This window comes from Stegodyphus dumicola, chromosome 1 (genome assembly GCF_044657685.1).
Source record: "Stegodyphus dumicola isolate Sdum_Otavi_A_Nest chromosome 1, ASM4465768v1".
Lineage (NCBI taxonomy): Eukaryota > Metazoa > Arthropoda > Arachnida > Araneae > Eresidae > Stegodyphus > Stegodyphus dumicola.
In genome coordinates this window covers 69,569,131-69,589,460 of record NC_140768.1, presented here as the reverse complement: position 1 = coordinate 69,589,460, position 20,330 = coordinate 69,569,131, and the positions used below count along the sequence as shown (strand labels likewise).

At 30.0% G+C, this 20,330-nt stretch overlaps 1 protein-coding gene and 1 pseudogene across 1 annotated transcript in view; both read right to left on the bottom strand.

The window, feature by feature from the left end:
- Positions 1–126: 126 nt before the first annotated feature.
- Cdc16 (cell division cycle protein 16) overlaps positions 127–20,330 on the bottom strand; it is a 76,749-nt gene continuing 56,545 nt past the window's right edge. The window contains exons 14-17 of the mRNA XM_035350643.2: positions 18,838–18,963; positions 14,113–14,248; positions 11,180–11,270; positions 127–394 (exon numbers count right to left, since the gene is read on the bottom strand). Coding sequence (XP_035206534.1) covers positions 213–394; positions 11,180–11,270; positions 14,113–14,248; positions 18,838–18,963 — 535 coding nt within the window. The 3' untranslated portion in view covers positions 127–212. The remainder of the gene's footprint in view (positions 395–11,179; positions 11,271–14,112; positions 14,249–18,837; positions 18,964–20,330) is intronic.
- On the bottom strand, positions 10,343–10,402 carry LOC118181491 (U6 spliceosomal RNA; annotated as a pseudogene).

Sequence of the window (20,330 nt, the reverse complement as noted above, 5' to 3'; positions counted from 1 at the left end):
ATTATCTTTTTTAACCTAATTATCATGTTTAAGTGACGAAATTTGGATTAGTGTTAAATACCTCACTTAAGCAAATTCTTAACATCAATTTCAAATAAATAGTAACATAAGTAAAAAAGCACTACAAAAAGTAATAATATTTATTTGGCATTTGTTTTGTTTATGGTAAACAAGTTTATGCAGTCTATAAAAAATTATATAATTTGATGATTTCATTCTACACCTTCCATTTCAACGTCCATGGATATAGTTGAATTATGAGTTTGATCACTTAGTGATTGAATAAAGTCTGTGATTATTTCAGTCATTATGTCACCTGACTCTTCATTAGGATTACAAGTATCAGAAGATACTTCAGAAGGGAATAAATATTCTGGAAGCTCATCTGGTGTATCTGAAAAACATGTAAAAATATGTATATTTTCATTCATACAATGGCTATACTGAATAGTCAAAGAAATGCATTTTGAATGTCTCAGTAATAAAAATTTTTTATTGCATTTTGATAACAAAGTGTAACTATCACATTTAATTAATGGACTGCAATTACTACAGAAACTGGGACATGATGTTTGTAGCTTACATAGACTCCAACCTACAGCTAAACTTGTCAACAGTCAATGCACGAATAACATTTTTAAAACTTTGAGAATGTACATGTAAGGCATAATTTTAATTAAATGTTTTGCTAATTTTTAATAAAATATTAAATATAATTAATTTAATTACACTTAATTTAAAATGCAAAAATATAAATAAACCCAGAAATACTTTTTATAAATTATATATATATATTAAATAAGAAGTTTCCATTTTATTACTCAGGCAGAAAAAACTGCTAATCAAAATCTAGTGATATTATTGAAGCAAATATTTTAAATCACAAATAATCATAGAGAAAAATAGAATCCATAAATATATCGCTGAGGTTTTAAAATCTGATTTCTGCACAGGTTGGGAAGAGGGAGGGAAGATAAATTCAAGAGAGACAAAAATACTTATAATTCATTTATAAATTACTAATGTAAAAATTTATAAGTGCTATACTTCACAAGTTTAAGGTCAGAATTATAGTAAATTCCTGCCAAACACCATTTCATGCATATGCGTTATCTTAATTGTTTCCATTCAATTTCCAATGCTGAAATTTCAATTTCATTTATATGTGGCTCAAAAAAGAATTATTCATTCATCAACACTGAAGGCTTGCTGGTATCAGCTCTGGAATCTGTTAACAGTTTGAAAAGACTGCCATCGACAGAAAAGGAAGCCAAAGAAATCGTACAAAATTCAAAAGGAATTGGTAAAGGATTTTATACATGGAAGAAATCAAGGAATTAATCGAGAAATGAAGAATGAAGAACTGGAACTTATAATTCCAACTGACAGTGACAGCAGTGATAATGGGGAAAAAAAAAAAAAAAAAATGCCTTTAATTTACAAGAAGTTAAATTAATTGTTGAAAAAGGCATAGGAACTGTCTGATTATGCAATGGATATTGACACAGATGAAGAAAGCACAGAGGACACTTTATGAGAGGCATTAAAAAACTCTTCTTACAGCAAAATTCTATTCTGCATTAAACCTAACACATTTTTCACAGAGATAGTTAACTTTGCAGAACACGATTTTGCTGTGTCCACAATCTATAAGTGATGTAACTCGCGTGTTCGGCAAGGGTTTTACTACACATAATCTTCTTCTATTATACAGTTCTTCATTTGCCTGTATATTTACTTTTTCAATGAGAATGGCTTCAAGATTTGATTGATCAAAATACAGTCTGATATTTTTTAAATAATAGATTTTTTTCCCATAGGTTACATTTGAATGAGGTATTTTTTTTAAAATTTTTTTATTATGACAGAATTTGGAACCACTGTGTTTACAAGTGGCTTCGAATGATCTGAAACTGGAAAGTTGTGTTTCATTAAAAATCAAATTGCATTTGGCTTTTATAACATCCTATTCATCATCTTTTAGACGAAATTTGATATTATAGCACTACTGTAGGCACCACTTAATGTGACCATGTTTGTTCATGGCTATTTTTATAACACTGAACAATGAGAAAAAATATCCTTTAAAATATGGAATGTAACTTAGAAATGGAATATAATTTAATATAAATAAAACTAGAAATATAGCATTTTATTTACAGAACAGCAAAAATTTGTTTATGAACCGTTCATAATGTCTTAAGAGTTCATTTATAAACTGTTCATAACGTTTCTGCAAATTACTTGACTCATGCAAGACCCCTATATCTCAATACCCGGACAGCATCCCTCATTCCCTGGAAGAGAACATGCTAATGTGAAATTTCAAAATAGTCAAAAAAGCAACCTTAGTTTGGTGTACATGTTTTCACGAGAACTCCTTTTCTTTCTTTTTTAAACCCTTTGACACACAGAAGTCTCACCCTGAAAACCACCAATTTTCGAATTTTTTTCTCCTCTTCTTTCTGTAACTTTTGAGTAAAACGCAACTGATTATTGATCTTTTACCTCTAAATAACAAAAAATGACTGCAGAATCAAACATGTTTCAGGTCTTAGTACTTTAAATCGGATGCCTTTTAAAATTCATTTTCAATGATACAAAATAACTTCCCTTTATTAATACAAACAACTTTAAATTTCAAAAGGTATTCATCGCACATCATGATTTCCATTATAAACAATAAAAAATGGCAATAATTAAACTGCATATATATAAAAAAAAAAACCTATCTATGTTTATGGCATTTGTAGTTTCAGGGCATGACCACTGAGCCACTAGAGCATTGTGTCACAATGCTCACAATCCTCTAGAGGCTCGCTGGTTGCGCCTTGAAACCACTGCTCTTCACAATGGCATTTGCTGCTTTTCAAATAGGAATGTTTATTTTTACCTGGATATTGATAAGGGGCTTTGAAACCACAGTGTTATTTTATTACTAAACAATACATGCACCTGCCCAGTGAAAAGTTTTTCTTTTCTAGAGATTTTTCTGACCTCAACACACTTGTTTCCCAAGTGATTTTATAAATTATTTCGTGTGGTTTAAATTTAATGTAAATATACTTTGCTATAATTAAAAATAGAAATTGCATAAAAGTTTTATTTAAATTAAAAATATTTTCTAAATATTTTGGGACGAAATGCGAATAAAATAAATTTGAAGGGGAAATGAATGATTAATACCAAAACCAAAAAGACCAAGCCCCCCTCCCATTTACATAAAAGACTACAAAATTCATGTGCCAGATGAAAAGAAATTAAATAATGCTGGACACATACCAGTGAAATTTAGATCCAGGCAGTGTACATTTTGTAACACAAGGGAGAAACTTCATAGAACAAGATAGTTGTGCAAAACGTGCAATGTAGGTCTGTGTGTGTACCAAAAAGACAAAACATGCTTTGTCACACAAAAGTTTTTCCTTTGAAATTTAAAAAAAAAAAAAAAAAGAGTTTCTTTTTATTGTTAGTTTACTGAGCTTTTTTTATTCATTTATCCAAATGTCCTTACTGTGTAGGTATTTATATTTTCACTGCTATAGAAAAATTACATAAATGTTTATCTTGTAATTTTTTCTGACGATTTACTTTGTAAAATAATGTAAAAAATTTACTTATAATGCAGTTCTTACATATATATTTTTTTAAAATTTACAAATTTCGTCATTTATTGGAAACATGCACGGAAAAAGGTAAGTTTTTTTCCTCTACTACCTCAGTAAGTTTCAAAGTCCTAGTCGCGTGCTGGTTTTACAGTGCGACCACCACCCACAGAACAATGGGCATCTGTAGATTTTTTTAATTCATATACTGTTTGCCTCTAGGATCATAATATTTAATTTCTAGAGTTTTTAGTTAAAAAAGTTATAAAAATAATATCTCGAGCATCAAAGGGTTAAAGGATCAGCAGTGGGGAATTCTGGAGAATTTTTTTTTTTTTTACTCGTGATCATCTTCGGACAGAGTTACCCCAAATCTAAGCCAACTACGTTTGCTTCCCCCCCTAATTTAAAAGGTTGATTAGAATCGAAACCAAGCTGCTTAGTGATATGATCCTTTACTTAGCAACATTTTTCTGACATTTGGCTATTTTTGTAATCTCTTTTGACCTTATTTGGTGACTTAAACTTTGGTAACTCCAGTTAAAAAAGTATTTGATAATATTACTATGATAACAGTAATTGAATTGTTGAACACAATAAATGATGTATTTTTCATGTTTTCATATACAAATGGGCAGAGCTTCAGTAATTCGATAAAAACATCTGAATGATGACATAAATTGTGATCCTGTTAAGAGCTGTCTACTGTAATTTATTTATGTGTTCGCTAAAATACATGCCATTTACTGTTACCTATTACACTAAGCACAGCTGAAAAGTCTCTGTTGCTAGTACAAATTGCATGATTTGCAGAAACTTTAGATGCTTTAATGAATCAAAATGCTGTAGAAAGTCTTTAAATTTGTGTTCGCTAAAATACATGCCATTTACAGTCACTTATTACACTAAGCACAGTCTGTTGCTAGTACAAAGTGCATGATTTGCAGAAACTTTAGATTCTTTAATGAATCAAAATGCTGTAGAAAGTCTTTAAATTTCTGGCTTGATAATTTTAACCTCTTATTCAGAGATGACATAATTCACGAACTTAAAACACTACCAGTTTAATCACACACAAGAAATTATGTGCTAAGTTTTCTCACCATAATATAACCAAACAGGACCTGTAGGGGTAAACAAACCCTTCTGTAGAATGCTTGATTTGAAAGATAAGGGTCAGAATTTGCTGAACTATGATTGGTAACGCTTCAAAGCCCCCTTTTTAGTAAAATCTCCAGTTTTTTCAGTATTTTCCATAGCTTGTAGTTTTTAAGGAATTTCTATAGAAACTACAGAAAACTTGTAGTAATTAGAATCTGTGCTTAATAAGACAGTTATGTTCAGTATATCAAGTGATTAAAAAATAACAGAAATGACACAAAAGTGTTACAAAATGCACTAAGTAATTCTGGAATAAATAATCACTCCTTGTGCAAATTTTGATCAATATGCATCACTACACCAGCACGAAGCTCACCAACATATATTTTATCCATGGGGTAGTGTATAGAAATTTACTTGAGAACTGCTCTCTGCACCTCTGAGTAATTTCTCAATTTTAGTCACAGCTCCAAAGATAAAATGTATGTTTGTGAGTTCTGTGTTTGTGTAAGTGTGTATACTGCTTGAAATTGTGTAGGGAATAACCTATACAACTTCAATGTGCTATTTTCACACACATGTTTCATTGCAAAATCTGCTTGTTTTGACCCCCTCTACCTGCCCTTGCATTTTGCCAGATAATTTTGAAACACACTGAATAAGCCATGCATTTGAAAACGCAACATAATTGAAATAAGAATTATTTATGTTAATTACATAAAACAAAGTTTGAAATATCAAATTTGTTTTAAAAATAGTGAATGCTTTTAGATATAAAGAGAAATAAACAATTACTGTTCACTTTTTATCTTTAACTATTCATGGATTTGAGGTTTGACATGAAACCAAACTATCAATTATGTTAACTTGCAGGATATGTTACAATTTCTTTTGAAGTCAAGTTTCTGCATATGCCACTTACCCCATTTTAAATATACAGTAAGGTAATACTAAGATCTTTCAGATAAACTAAAGAAAAGGGAGTTGTTGCTGTGAAGATGCTCCCAATTATTATTCTAATAATTCAAAGAGACCAACAAAGAGACTAAATGAAAACAATAATAAGAGTCTGTTTTAGTAAATGAAAAGCTTGTGTTATGGCAAGAATAAGCACAGCAATTAAATATGCAAGATTTGGGTACATGAGCTTACAATGAAAGGTCAAGAGCTGAGCATTTATTCACAGACTTTTGTCTTTATTTATAATTTAAATCAGCATATGAGTAGGACTTATGCATAAAATTAGTTGTGCATGATTTTTTTTATCTTCATGAAATTATTGCTTAATCCTTTGAGCAGCATGACTACTTTCATGCAGTCATGTGATTTTCTGACATTTTACGTATACTGCTTTTTATTTAAAATGTTTTTGCTGTTTTATTTGTCAATGATTGAGATATCTTAAAAAATGGAAGGCTGTGAAAATAAAAAATATAAAATAAATAAATAGTAATTATTATTACTGTTATCATTTTTTCTATTGGCCATCCTTTTATGCATTTGCTGGAAAGACTAAACCTTTTGGTCATTTATTCATCTCATCATTGAGAAAATAGCCCACAATGCATGACAAGGATGATTAATATTATATCCATAATGAGAAGTGGAGGGACTGACAACTACAAACTTCTATGCTTTCCCTAGCATTCAAACCTTGGCCCAAAGATATGACAGCTTGCTCTCTTGACCATTACACCAACCAGGTTAGTGAATAATATGTTATATAAATCTAGTAAATACAGCTTTCATGAGTTTATCCCAAAAGTTTGGCTGCTTAACCCGTTCAGTACGAGCATGTCATATGTGCATCAGCAGTCAACATTACCTCACGGCCGGGTGTGTCATATTTGAATCGCCATTTAATTCACTCTACCGGGCAGGCATACACACATTTGACTTTTTAGATAGAACATTTAATTAATATTTTTTGTTGCTGCTAGATGTAGCTGTATGCCTGTTATGGGGAAAAATATCAAAAGTTAAGTGTGTTTACCTTCATTCCTATGCAATGATTTTTATTTTTGGTAGTTTTGGAATGAGAGTGAGATTCGTGGGTGGGTGTTGAGCAATGTAATGTCTCTTTAATTGCGTCACTTGATATAAACTAATGCACGTGCTCTCCCTGCATTGAGGTACTGTTTATTTTTATTTTTGCGATATAGTGGGATAGACATTCTATCATTAGAGATTTTTTTATTACTTATATTTTTATTTTTTTTAATTACTCTTAGATTTTTTGTGCTTTGAAATGAATATTTCTAATCGTCAGCAAAACATATTTTTTTTTAATGGCAAACAAAAGCAGTATCTAAACGTAGAATATACACAATCGCTAATTCATTAGTGTTGAGTAACGTAATGGCTCTTACTGTCTCATTTTATATAAAAAAATTAACATATTCTCGATGCTCTGGAATACTTTTAATTTAATTTATTAATTTTTCTTATTTTTATTTTATTTTTTTATCGGGTATAGTGGAGTAGATGTTCCATCATTAGAGGCTTTTTCATTACTCTTTGAGTTTTCCGGCATCGAGACGAATATTTTGTATCGCTTAACAGAAGGTTTTTTTTTTTTTAAATGGCAAAACGAAAGCATTATCTGATCGTAGAACATGCACAAATGCTAAATGAGTCAAATTTGCTTAGTAAAATAGCAGCAGCTATTTTATTCCTGTGAGTGATGCAACGTTGGACTTTGCATACACCCATGTTTCAAAGAATATCATACACTTTCTCATTTTGAAACATAGCTTATTTTTCGTTGTTTGCTCGTTGAATTTTTATGAAAGACAGTTTTAATACTTTTAAATTTTAATTGTGTGTTGTGTTAAATAAAATCTGCGATTGTTTGGATATTTTTCCATATATATTTATTTGTGGGATAAGGGGAAAGTTATATTATTCTAGAATGAGTATTTTATAAAATTTTTAAGGAAAATATAATAATAAAGGCTTAAAATTAATTCTGACGACTACCTGAATGTTCTTCTCCTAATGCACTCAAAATTGGAAGACAAATTTCATTTATGCGAATTTTTTTCCAAAGTTAGGCTTAGCAGCGTAAATTGCCCATCCTTACAGGACGACGCATCTGGTTAACACACCGTCCCAAGAGAACGCTTTGGTAACAGAGGTGCCCGTCACAAACAGGTTAAGGGTTAATGCATTGGCAATGAATGTCATGAAAAGTTCTGCAGTTTTTCAAATCAAAGCACGTTTTCTTCAAATTATTCTGTTACTGCTAATATGGAATGATTTTGACTAAAGTGGATATTTACAGGTCACGTTGCAAAACTCTAGCATGTATTGTGGCAGAATTTTTTTTTTTTCAGTGCAATGCTAAGAATTTTTGTTTCAGTGCAGTGCTAACACAAAGTTATTTTCATTAGATTCTTTTTTTTTAAAGGAAAAAAAATGCTAGTCAAATTTCTTGTAAAATCTGTGCTATATATAAAAGTGCTTTTTCTGATGACACAATTTGAAGGTGGTTTTGGAGATGTGTGGAAATTTTAGCCTTGATGATGATTCCCAATCTGGACCACTCTTTTGTAAACAAGGACCTATTAATAGGAATTATCACTGAAATTCCAGCAATACAGTTCAAGAGTTATCAGAAGAAGAATATTCCAAAACATACATTACACAATCATTTGGAGAAGATTAGATATGCAAGCTGCTATGATATATAGAAAAACCAGAATATATTTGCTTGCGTTTTGGCATATGATTCTTTGAAAAGAAATAAAAGAAGCTCCCTTTTTCTTTCTTTCTTTCTTTCTTTCTTTTTTTTTTTTTTTCCTTTTGATGGCTCTTTACTGGAAATGAGAAATGGATCCTATACAATAATGTTACAGGAAAAAGCTCATGAGGTCAAAAGGTCAAAGTTCATGAGGTAAGTCAAAAGAATCTCTTTTAGGGGGTTGGATCCCCAAAAAGGAATGCGTTGTGTATGGTAGGAATACAAAGGATACTATAAATTACTGTCACCAAATCAGACAATACATTTGGAAGAATACTGTTCTCAAATGGGCACCTGAAAAGTAGAAACTGAAACAAAGAAACCAGAACTCGACAGTCTTTATGGTGTTGTCTTTTGTCATGACAATGCTTGAGCCCACATTTTGATATATGTCAGACAAAAACTTATTGAGTATGGCTAAGCTGTTTTGTGTCAACCTTCCCCCCATATTCATTAGACATCATCCTCTTGAGGTCACTTCAAAATTCTGTGGATGGCCTGGAGTTCACTTCTTTGAAGACTCTCAAACAGCAGGTCAATAAATTCTTTACAATTAAATCTAATTACTTATTTAAAAAAATCTGATGTGGCCAGCACATGACTTTCAGCCAACTGCATGTTTTAATTTTGAGTAAAATATCCTTTCCATTTGTAAACAAATTCAAGGCAGAACAGAAACACACCAAAGTAAAACATAAAATTAGCAAAGCAAAAACCTTTTGTTTGGCATAGATTTTAGTCACCTTGTATTTGGCATCAAGTTTGTACTATTTCATCTGACAGATGGTGCTACATTCTCATTAACTTTACTTATTTTAGGCATAAACACAATCATGGCTTTCCCTTCATTGCAGATTTCTTTGTTCCTGTCTCTTTTGCTCTCAAAACCGATAGAATTTTAATTTAAACCTAAGCCAAACACAAGGTAGTTGCTTTGCTAATTTTAAAGTCTAATTTGTTTTTCCAATTTTTTGTCAATTTGTTTGTTACATAGACAGGAATTTTGGAATTTGGAAGGCAATAGGAAATTTTGGATTATATTTTATTAGGCATAAGTGGCCATATGTAAAAACTTGTTTTTCTATATTTATATCAACAATTGAATGCTACCTATTATTTTTTTAGTTAAAAATTATATTTTATTGGGAAGTTGAATAATATATAATTTAACAGTTTTTTGATAAAAAGAAAACTAAGTGCTTATAATATATTTAAAATAAATATTTTGTAACAAACATCATAATTTAATTTTGTTCTGTGTTATTTCTTTAGTATCAACAAGTCTACACTTATTTTAATCTGCATGTATATCCCCTTGATATTTACATATAAGTAAAAAATACTCATTCAACTGCAGTAACTGGTTCATATAAACATTAATATGTAATGCTGATTGTTGAAAGATTGTTATGGACTTCAAGTGCTGCTTCCAGCTGTTCATTTTTATCCAAAATCTAATCAACTCATTATAATATAAATGCAGAAAGCTTAAATATAGAAAATAGAAAATTTTAGAAGTTAGGTATAAGTTACTGTGGAAGAAGAAGTCATCACACACATACACACAGACAGACATCATTGTGAAAATAGTAAAAACATGTTGTGGAGATCCTAATGAATGCTCATTCACTGAAAACTCAATATTGAATTTTTAGACAGAAAACATTACTTCCCTCACATATTTATATAGGTTGATAGGAGGTAAATAGGAATTCTCCCATTTCCTGAAAGATGGCAAACAACGATAAAATCAAATGAGGCCTATGTGATTCAATGAAAGTTTAACTTTTTGAATTGTTTCATCTGTATTTATCATCAAAAACTGCAGAACTTTTTGAATGAGCTAATATTATTTGCCAGATACTGCTACATATAGGCCATTTAGTTTAGAACATGCACAGGGGAAATGCTAATCTTCTCTGTATCATTGCAATTTTAGTATATGTATATGTACTGCCGAAGCAAGTACATTTAGTTTAGAACATATGGAAGTATAATTTTTTTCCCGTAGAAATATGCAAATAAAAAAGAATGCAGTAGCTGGGTTGGCTCACAATCATCACCACTGGACTACTGACATGAGAAAAAATTGTGTGGTCTTAAAAACTGTCAGTTAATATTGTATCATAATGGTCAATGAGGTAAGTTATACGAATTATTAACATCAAGAAAAATACATCTAACTTCTGCAATACAGGCTTGCAGCTCGATCAGTGGTAGAAAGTGGTTTTAAAATGGTTCCAAGAGCATTTCATTTATTTGAATTATTGCCACAATTCTCAGATCATAAAGACATTTAGTAATTTAAGGGCTACTCTGCAATATGCTGTAGTTACATATGTTGTAGTTGCCTGGCTCTAGCCCTTTTGGCATTCTAGGCAATCAGTACAGTCGATAGCCTCATATAAAGATATTAACAATTACGTAAAATACATTTTTTGCTCAACAAAATTACTTAGACAGTGCCCTGTGAAAATCGGTGCCCCAGGCAGTTGGCTTTGGTCGCATGTTATTATCTTAAGAAATTTCACTTATAACTGAAATGAAATCGTTCTAGAAATTTTCACAGACTATTCTTAGAAATGAATTTCTTACAATGAGAAGGCAAAACGAACATGGTATTAAATGAGTGTATCTAAGAAAATAATACACAACATTAAATATATATATATATATATATATATATATATAAATTTAAACACTATTATAATTTAGCCCATAGAATACATACCTACACATGGTGAAGTTTCTTTGACTAGTTGTTCTATCACAGCTGTTAGCATGGTATTAGAAAAAACATCATCTCTTTGAAGTCCTAAGGCCTAAATAAAAGACCATGTAAAAATTTTATGCACTTAATATGTGTACAGACATCCAATAAAATGAAAGAATGAACACATTCACAATAATTTTTGGAACAAGAAATTAATACTGCAAAAGTAAATTAAGCAAAATATATAAAGCAAGGAAAAAAAAGGGGGGATTGATACTGCACAGTGTGCCTGTAAATATCACACACATCATAGAATAAAATTTGATTTCACTTTCTTCTACCTGCACATTTTGTAATTCAAAGATACCTAGTTTATGATACTTCTTAGATATTGGGCTCAAATCTATTTTGTGTGTATTGTGACTTATCTCACTTGACTGACACTAATATCTTATCAAGTCTATGAATATTATTATCAAAAAGAGGCAAGGGCCTTATAATAAGCCACTTTATAAATGACAGCACAAACTTACCCAGCTTCATCTCTTTTCTCAAGGGAAATCCTCCAAAGTGACTAATTGAGGGCCATCTTTTTTCTTTCCATCAACATCTCAAGATGATCTTTAGCTGGACAATATTTTAAGTACCTCCATGTCACAAAGACACAATATACTTACAAATATCTATATTTTCTCTATGATTAGAATCTAGGTTCCAAGCTATGGCAGCCAACTCAAATACTACCATGTTATCAAATATAGATCTAAAGCAGCTAATCAGTAGAATCAGTGAAGCCTCCCAACACTGGTAGATCTACCTAGGTCAAAATCTAAGTGAGCGAACTAGTTGCATGGGTGTTTTCATATTTTTTCCCATCAGTAAAGTATATGTAAATTATCGTCCCTTTTAGGCAGACAGTCTTCATATAATTTACTATATTCAATTGGACAGACAAACAAATAAATCTAAAAATGAGACTGCAGTTGTTTTATCTTACTATTTTTATTCACTTATTATTTTTCATAAGAAAAAGACATATTAAATTTTTTCCTATGTAGGGTAATCAGTCTCAAATTATAATAAAACAATTTCATTTATAAAGAAACAAAAAGGAGGAATTCTTCAAAAGGAAATTGGATTCAACCTTGATTGGTAGATTCAAAATTCTACAAAATGTTTTTATTTAAAAGTAAAAGTGAAAAGCTCACAGTAAAGACTAGCTATGTTTTTAAGAATATATGACTCAACACAGCATAAAGAAGTTAATTTAATAGTTTCCAGTTTTTCAAACATAAAAGCTAGCAACTATATGTAAATAGCACATATTTATTAAATATAATAAACTTTAAATTTACATGTACCTTTACAGCATATTAAAATGAGAAGTTTCAAATTTCAGTTTTACTTATTATTTTAATTGCACTAATTAAATTACAGTGTATTTCTTTCATATTAGTTTAAAAGCATAGTTTTAAAAGATATGCCTTAATTTCAGTACCATAAATGGGAGGGGGAGAAAAAATGTCTCTAAGCAAATAAAATAAAATGTTCAGATATATTACTTTAGAATTTTTTTATATTCAACATAAATTTATTAACATACATTAATAATATAACTATTCTAACATTAACAGTGATAATATAACTATTCTAACATTTTCAGAAAAAGAAAATTATAATTAAGAAAAATCTGCAATTCTATGAGGACTTCTATTTTTGGAAGTACTTATGTATGAAAAAGTTTATCTCAGGCTAAAATGAAACATGGCATTTATGTAACATGGGAAAAGGGATATTTTGTCAAGTGGTGACAAAAGAAGGAATGGGCCAATAAAGCTTTATAACCATTGTTCTATTATCATGACATCTGAAATTATTCTAATCAAGATCAGGTTTCCTTGAATAAATTAACAGTTTCACAAGAAATGAATGAATAGCTATATTGTCATAATGTAATTATTTTCTTAAAAGGAAAAAAAATCATCTAAATTAGACAATTAGTTTTTATCATCATTTATAATCAATTTAACTTTTTTTTAATGTTTTCTCGATGTATTGTTGTCCTATTTTTTTGACTGAAGGGGGAAAAAAACATAAATGTATGTTAAATAAAGAAAGTAAACATAAATTTGCTTTTAAAAATCTTTCCAAAATAAATAAATAAATAAATAAATAAAAATAAAAATAAATAAACAGAGATGTCTGCAGATATTTTACAGCTGTTTTTAACTAATCACTGAAAAAGTTGGTAAGTTCCTGATGTTTCAATTTTTTATTTTATGAAAACTGTTCTGATATTTGAAAACAAAGGAAATAATCATCATCAAAGAAGACTATTATATATACAAAATTAAGGTTTACCACAACTTTATAAGTTTTTATAAATCAAAAGTCACAAAAACAAAATATGCAACATATCAGATTTAGCCAAAACATGGTGAAATAAGCATACTAAACATGCACATTATTTTTTTTTCGATAGTAATATCCATCATGAATACAAACATTAATTCAGACAATTCAAAAATCAGAATAATGTTTCACTGCTTATGCAAAGCTTTGATAGAAAGCATGTGATTTTTTTTTATTGCATTAGCTACTGAAATTGCACATAATAATATACAGTACAGATACAGTAATTCTGATCTATTGGCTTTTTGCAATAGGCAAAATGGCTGAATTCCTCATTTTTCTTTGGACAAGAAATAAATAAAATACACTTCATAGTATTACTTTATTTAATATGGCAACATTTTAATTACATAAATTACTAATCAAACTTTACAAAATTTATACATATTTTGTGAATATTGCATTATATGTAGTGTTTTGTAAAATCCACAGTAGGTTTTAGAATGCATTATTAGTGGATACTGCAGCCCTATTGCAATGTTTTATATTCATACATAAACATTTCTAAATAATTCTGAAACTATTAGAAACACACATACCTTATGAAAATATTCAACAGCTTCAGCCCATTTTCCTGTCAAACTATGAACAAATCCAATGGCTGCAAATGTTGATGGGTTCTGAGGTATAAGCATTAATGCGTGTTCATGATAACTTAAGGCTTCTTCATACTTCCTAGCAATTTTAAAAGTAAAGAGGAAAATTGCTCATTTATTTTGTGATTTATATTTTTATTCCATATATTTTTAACAATGGTATCTAAAAACAACTTTCATATTTTGTATTAATACTTTTGTTCATAAATAGAACATGCTAAAAAAATACTAGTTGTTGAAAGATATAGTGTTTATGGAAATATTCTTAATTTATAATGATCAATTTCAATAATTTTATTTGAGTTCAATACACATATTAAGTTGGCAATTCTTGATTTAGTCAATATCAACATTTCCAAACTTATAAATCATATCTGACAATTAAGAATGCATGCATGTCATGTTAGCATGTTACTTCAGTTTAAGTACTGGAAGGTGGAAGGGTGAGAAACTGCTTCAACAGATAATACATATGTACACAGAAAAACTTAACCAACAACAAAAAAACAAATATCAAAATAAATTATAATCAAGCTGCAAATGTCTACAAAAGCAAGTCAAAAACTAACTTTTAACCCTCTCGCTGCGCATCCCACGATTTCCACGGGCAACGTAAAAGTTAACTATTTAACTGTGCAACCCACTCTTTCCCCATTCAAGATTTCCTTTCGGCCTTTCTGTGATGTTTAATTGTTTATTTAGATGTGGGCTAACAGATGGAGTTAGTTGTCCACATTTCTGCCAAATATACAAGAATATATAAAGTAGCATTTTGCACGCGCTTTTCAGAGCTCAAAGATGTCTGGCAGGAAGCGTTTCGCGAGAGATATAACCTATATTCCTGATGATATTTCAGACACTGATAGTAGTTCTGACTCTGATTTCAAGTATATTGAAGATAGTTATAATGAAACTGATGAGAATTTATCGGAGTCCTCTGCAGATAGTGATGAATCTGAAAATTCAGTTTCTGTTGAAAACGTTCGACAGTGGTGCAAGATTGATATGCAGAATACTACATTATGGAAATATTTTCATTAGTATATATGTTTTACCTTTGTATTTTATAAAATAAATCATAATTTAACCAATATTAATTTTCAAAATTTTCCTTTTATATCATTATTCCTTAATTTCAGTATTCTGACAACCATTTTCTATGATGTAATTCTATATTGGGAAAAAAAAAAAAAAAAAAAAAAAAAACTCATTTACAAAAATTTTTGGTACTTTTCCATTTTGCCGGCGCAGGCGATAAAGTCTCCGACAATGATACAACCAATGCCAAACGAAATATCCTCGCTGGTAACCTTTTACGCCTTATTTTCAAAACAAGTTGCAGCCATTTCTTACCAGATTGATTGTTTCTTTCAATACTGGCTTACAATTACATCAAATTTTTATGAAAGGTAGTTCAATTTTACGCCCTAAGGGTATTCGCGGTAATTAAGTCAATTAGGACGCAATTACACTGCTCACTCAAAGGCGAAAATATAGAAAAGGCAAATTCAAGGGTTAAATCAATCAATTCTAATGAGAATGCACTACCGAAGTAAAGAACTGCGGTTTTACATAATTTCTGAGTAAGCTTTTCTTACGAATAAAAATAATTCTTGCATTTAAACTTGTATTCCAAATTAATATTTAACTTGAAATTAATGTAGATAATTACTGAGATAATTAGATTTTTGTAGCGTAGTTTACGTGAGAGGAGATCCCTTGGAGTCACGTTATATGAACCGGCGAATCAGGATGCTGTACCATGAAAGCATAGTAAATTCTTAAATTAATGTCTTTTAATAAATTGTCTTTATTTATTGGCTTTTTACAAAATTTTAAACGATATTAAAATGTCTTCAAAATAAAAAATTCTTAGAACTAACATTTCTTAACATATTTTATGTGTATACTGTGTTTTGTCGCCAATAAAGTCTGCTTGGCAAGATTTGCGCCGGCGAAACGGAAAAGTACCAAATTTTTTGTGTATTTTAACTCTAAAATATATGTAGATTTGAAATATGTAATAAAAAAAATACGCAATTTTTGAACCTATTTTGATAAAAAAAAAGTATGCAGTGAGATTGTTAAGTATAAATCATGGCTTTTGGATATCTGAATCAGTATTTTTTTTCATCTTCTAACTGACATGTTAGATTACAATATTTGCAGCTTCTGACTAAAACACAATTACCATATATTAGCACTTTCTCTACATTCCCCCCTTTTTTGGCTTGATTTCTAGTAATTAGAAATGACATAAAATTGTCTAATTGGTTATATTTTGAGATTTTTTAACAATGGCTTAACAGAATTTTTATAATATGCATTAGCACCTTATTAATACAAGCAATACACTTCAAAGCTTCTTTTTTAAAGAAATATATTTACCCTTATTAATAAACAGTATTATTCAAGTTGACAATAGGGTTGAACAATACATTTTATTATCCAATGTTAAAGTTCAAAATACTTTAGATTCAAAAATGACAATCACAACAGGTGAATTTAAAAACAAAAATGTAACATTTCCTGATGTAATTTGTAAAATGTTGGGCTAAAATAATAACACTGCAATGAATTTATTATAATACAAAATAGCAGAAAGATATATTTTACGCATATTATTAGAAGCACCAAAACATATTTTAGAGTTAAAAATAAATACATCAATTAAATATAATCTAAATCAAAATATTATTAATGTGGACAAAGAAATTGATATTGGTACTACTCTTACATACACCCTCATGTCGCCAAATGTGGCGATATGTGTTCTGTGCTGGTTTTTGGCACGACTGCATGTTCTGCAATGGTTTTGGGGGCGATATTGGTTTTTATGGCAACTCTTTGTACGTGGAAACTTGGATTTTGCTGTAGTGGTTTTAGTTGCTGATTGGTTTATGTGGTTGGTGGTTTGAAATGGTTTATGATGCAATGAAAGATGTGTTGGCAAAATTTTAGTCACGTGCCTGGTATAACTATTTTTTCAGGTGGCTGTAAATTCTACTAGAATTTAGAAGAAGGTTTTGGACATTTATTTGTGAAAGATAGTATCAGTTTTATGGATAGTGAGTCTGGCTGTCATATAAATACCATAGAGATTGCGTGGCGGCATGTTAAAGCTGCGTTATCTGAAAATAATCGAAAATGCAATTTTGAGTTTTATTTGGTGGTTTATATATTTTTTCATCGCTGTTCTGAAATGGGAGATCCTTTCAACAAATTTGTGGTGAAATTGTTTTGGTGATGTTTGAAATTGATATTTATGCTGTTTGAAGAAGCATTCATTCATGGTAAGTGCATTTTATTTTATTATTGCTCTTATCTCATAGAATGCTATGTTAACTGTTTTTTTTGGGAGGGGGTACAAATTTTTGTCGTTGTTGTTTTTGAATTGTTTGTAATTTATTTTAGCTTATTTTGTTGATTAGTGCACCATGCCTAGATTGTGCAATTTCTACATTTTTTTAAAGTTTAAACAGAACGCCGTGTACATGGAATTATTTGAAATGTATTGTTGTTATGTTAATTTATTTAAGTGTGGTGTGCATAGTTTGTAGATTCCTTTGCTGCATGGATTGTGCAATTCTGTGATTTTTATTTTAAAACAGATCTCTGTGCCCATGGATTCTTGACAAATATTTTTGGTTAGAAACTTTACGTTTTTGCTATCTAAATTTTTTGTTTTTGTTTCAGATTTTTAGCTTAAATCGTGGGTTCAAAATGAGGTTTTTGCACCTGCGAAAACCCCATTTTTGGGAGACATTTTAGGCTTAAAGTTCGAAATGTAGACAAAAAATTTAGATAGTAATATGGCAAGGTGGAGTTTCTTGCCAAAAATATTTGGCCAAAAAAATTGTCGCCAAGCAAGAGCGTACATAAGAGTAGTTCCTTGATATTTGTTGGTTATCCTGTATCCACCAATACATCACCAAAAATACCACCCACAACTTTGATTTTTGTAAGCACTCAACAACTTTAGAAGCTATATCAAAATCTTCTACAAAGATGAGATTTTTCCCCCCCCTTGCTTAAAGTTTCTTTTTGTTTTGCGGAAGGAGCTAAGTGAGGGTTCGGTGGCTTTTTATCCTCTCAAGGGGGGGAAGAGAATCCCTAAACTGGTGTCTACACACAAAAATCCCTAAACTGGTATCTACACACAAATACTGTGACACATGTGAAGAACAGAAAAATGGAGGAATAAGTGGTAAGGTGACATGGCTCATCATCACTTGTCTTCTTAGTTATCAGAGTTCATATTAAGATAAACATAAGTTACACAAAATAACAATCTTTGATGTCTTTTCAAAACTCAAAAAGCATGAAACAATATATATCTCATGTCTTTTGAATGTGATTGCCAAACAATATCCTTCAAAAAGTAAAAAAATAAAATTTCATCACCAAAATAGATTGATTGTTTGCAGTGTATCAGCAGGCAGTAGATAAGAAGCAAGTACCAAGAATTCAAACAGATAAAGAATTCACTGCAGTTTGAAAAATTACCTTTCCTTTTATTAGGAGTATTTTAAAATCATTAATCTAAATTACTAAAAAAATTAATCATTTGCACCTTATGTTAACCATTTAGATTAAAAACTATTTTTACAGTTAATAAAAAAATAATTACTTACAGTTAACAAATAACTATTTGTTTAAGTGACTTACCTCAGTTTTCTGCAAACATGACCTAAATTATTTAATAACCCCTCCCATTTCTCAGGTAAAACAGTCTGTTTACTTGTTTGAATCCGCCCCAAAGAATCTTGAAAATAATTCAAAGCAGCTTCATAACTAAAAATATACATGAGATCATCTTAAATAAGCCTGAAATACATTTTAAAAATATTTTAAATACATACTCAAAGATGCATATTATTAGCATTCAGCATAAACAAAATTATTTGATTAAAATCTTTTATAATAAAAATACTATAAAATAGTTCTATGAGTCTCTTTTTCTTTGCGAATGATTCATAACAGAAATTGATGCTTTTTGTTTCAATCTATTATTCAAAGAGATTTGAAAATTATAATAAAAATATTCTGTTTATATATATATTACTTAGGATATATATACAGAATATAGATAAAAATATTCAGTTTATTAGTGCACAACAAAATAAACCATAAATTTATTTCAAATTTTAAAATTCACCTTCACAAACAGATTCAGAAAAAAAATCCATAAAGAAAAATAGTTTGTAAAAATTCTAATTATACATCTTTAATGATAAGGAGTTAGACGTTAGTGACATGTCCATTAGTCATGTTATTCATTGCATAAACTTAACATACAAGTTCAAGCATTGGGTGCCATATGAGCTGACACAAGCAGATAAGGACAGACATGCTCAAGACTGTGCTAATCTACTCGAAATAAACGCGAGGACAAAATTCTGAACCAGATCGTCACTTGTGATGTAAAGTGAATTTACTTCAACAAAAAATGCTAAAAAGGGAATTAGTCTGCGTCTGGTGAGCCCGTTGGCAGCGTTTTATCTGGTGTGACTGCAGTGGTATTATTCACAAAGAGTATCTGGCAAAAGGAGTAAGTAAGATGTACAACAGTAAGATGTACAGAAAGATGCTAGTTCATGCTGACGCTGCTATCAAGGAAAAATGTCAAACTGAGTTCCAGCGCAAAAAAGGTAATGTTCCATCAAGATAATGCAAGACCACATGTGTAAATGAATAATCATTTGTGGTAGCAGTAAATGATCTCCCTACCTGATGAAGACCCCATAAGTATTGCGTAAATCCGACACATGCCTGAGTGAAACCGTCAGTTTTTTCACTTGTATTGTAATATACTATTGCAGTTTTAGGTCATTAACTTTAATTTCTAATTTTAAGACATAGAACAATGAGAAAATTTTAAATAAGTAATGACAGCGCCACGTTCAAAGCAAGGAAAATGAACGTTTATATTATAAAAAGAATGTGTTGAAACATTTTCGTTTTTTTCCCTTTGTCTCTATTATCTTATCTTTATCTATTTTCAGATACACTGTGTAAAAATATTCGGTAATTGTAAAATTATTACAATAAGTTAAAGAAATATCAAAAGTGCTGAAATTTTTGGTGACACCCTGTTGCAGGTCCCGTTGTAAGGATCTTAAGTTTTACTAACGTTTATTTTATTTTAAATCTTTACTATC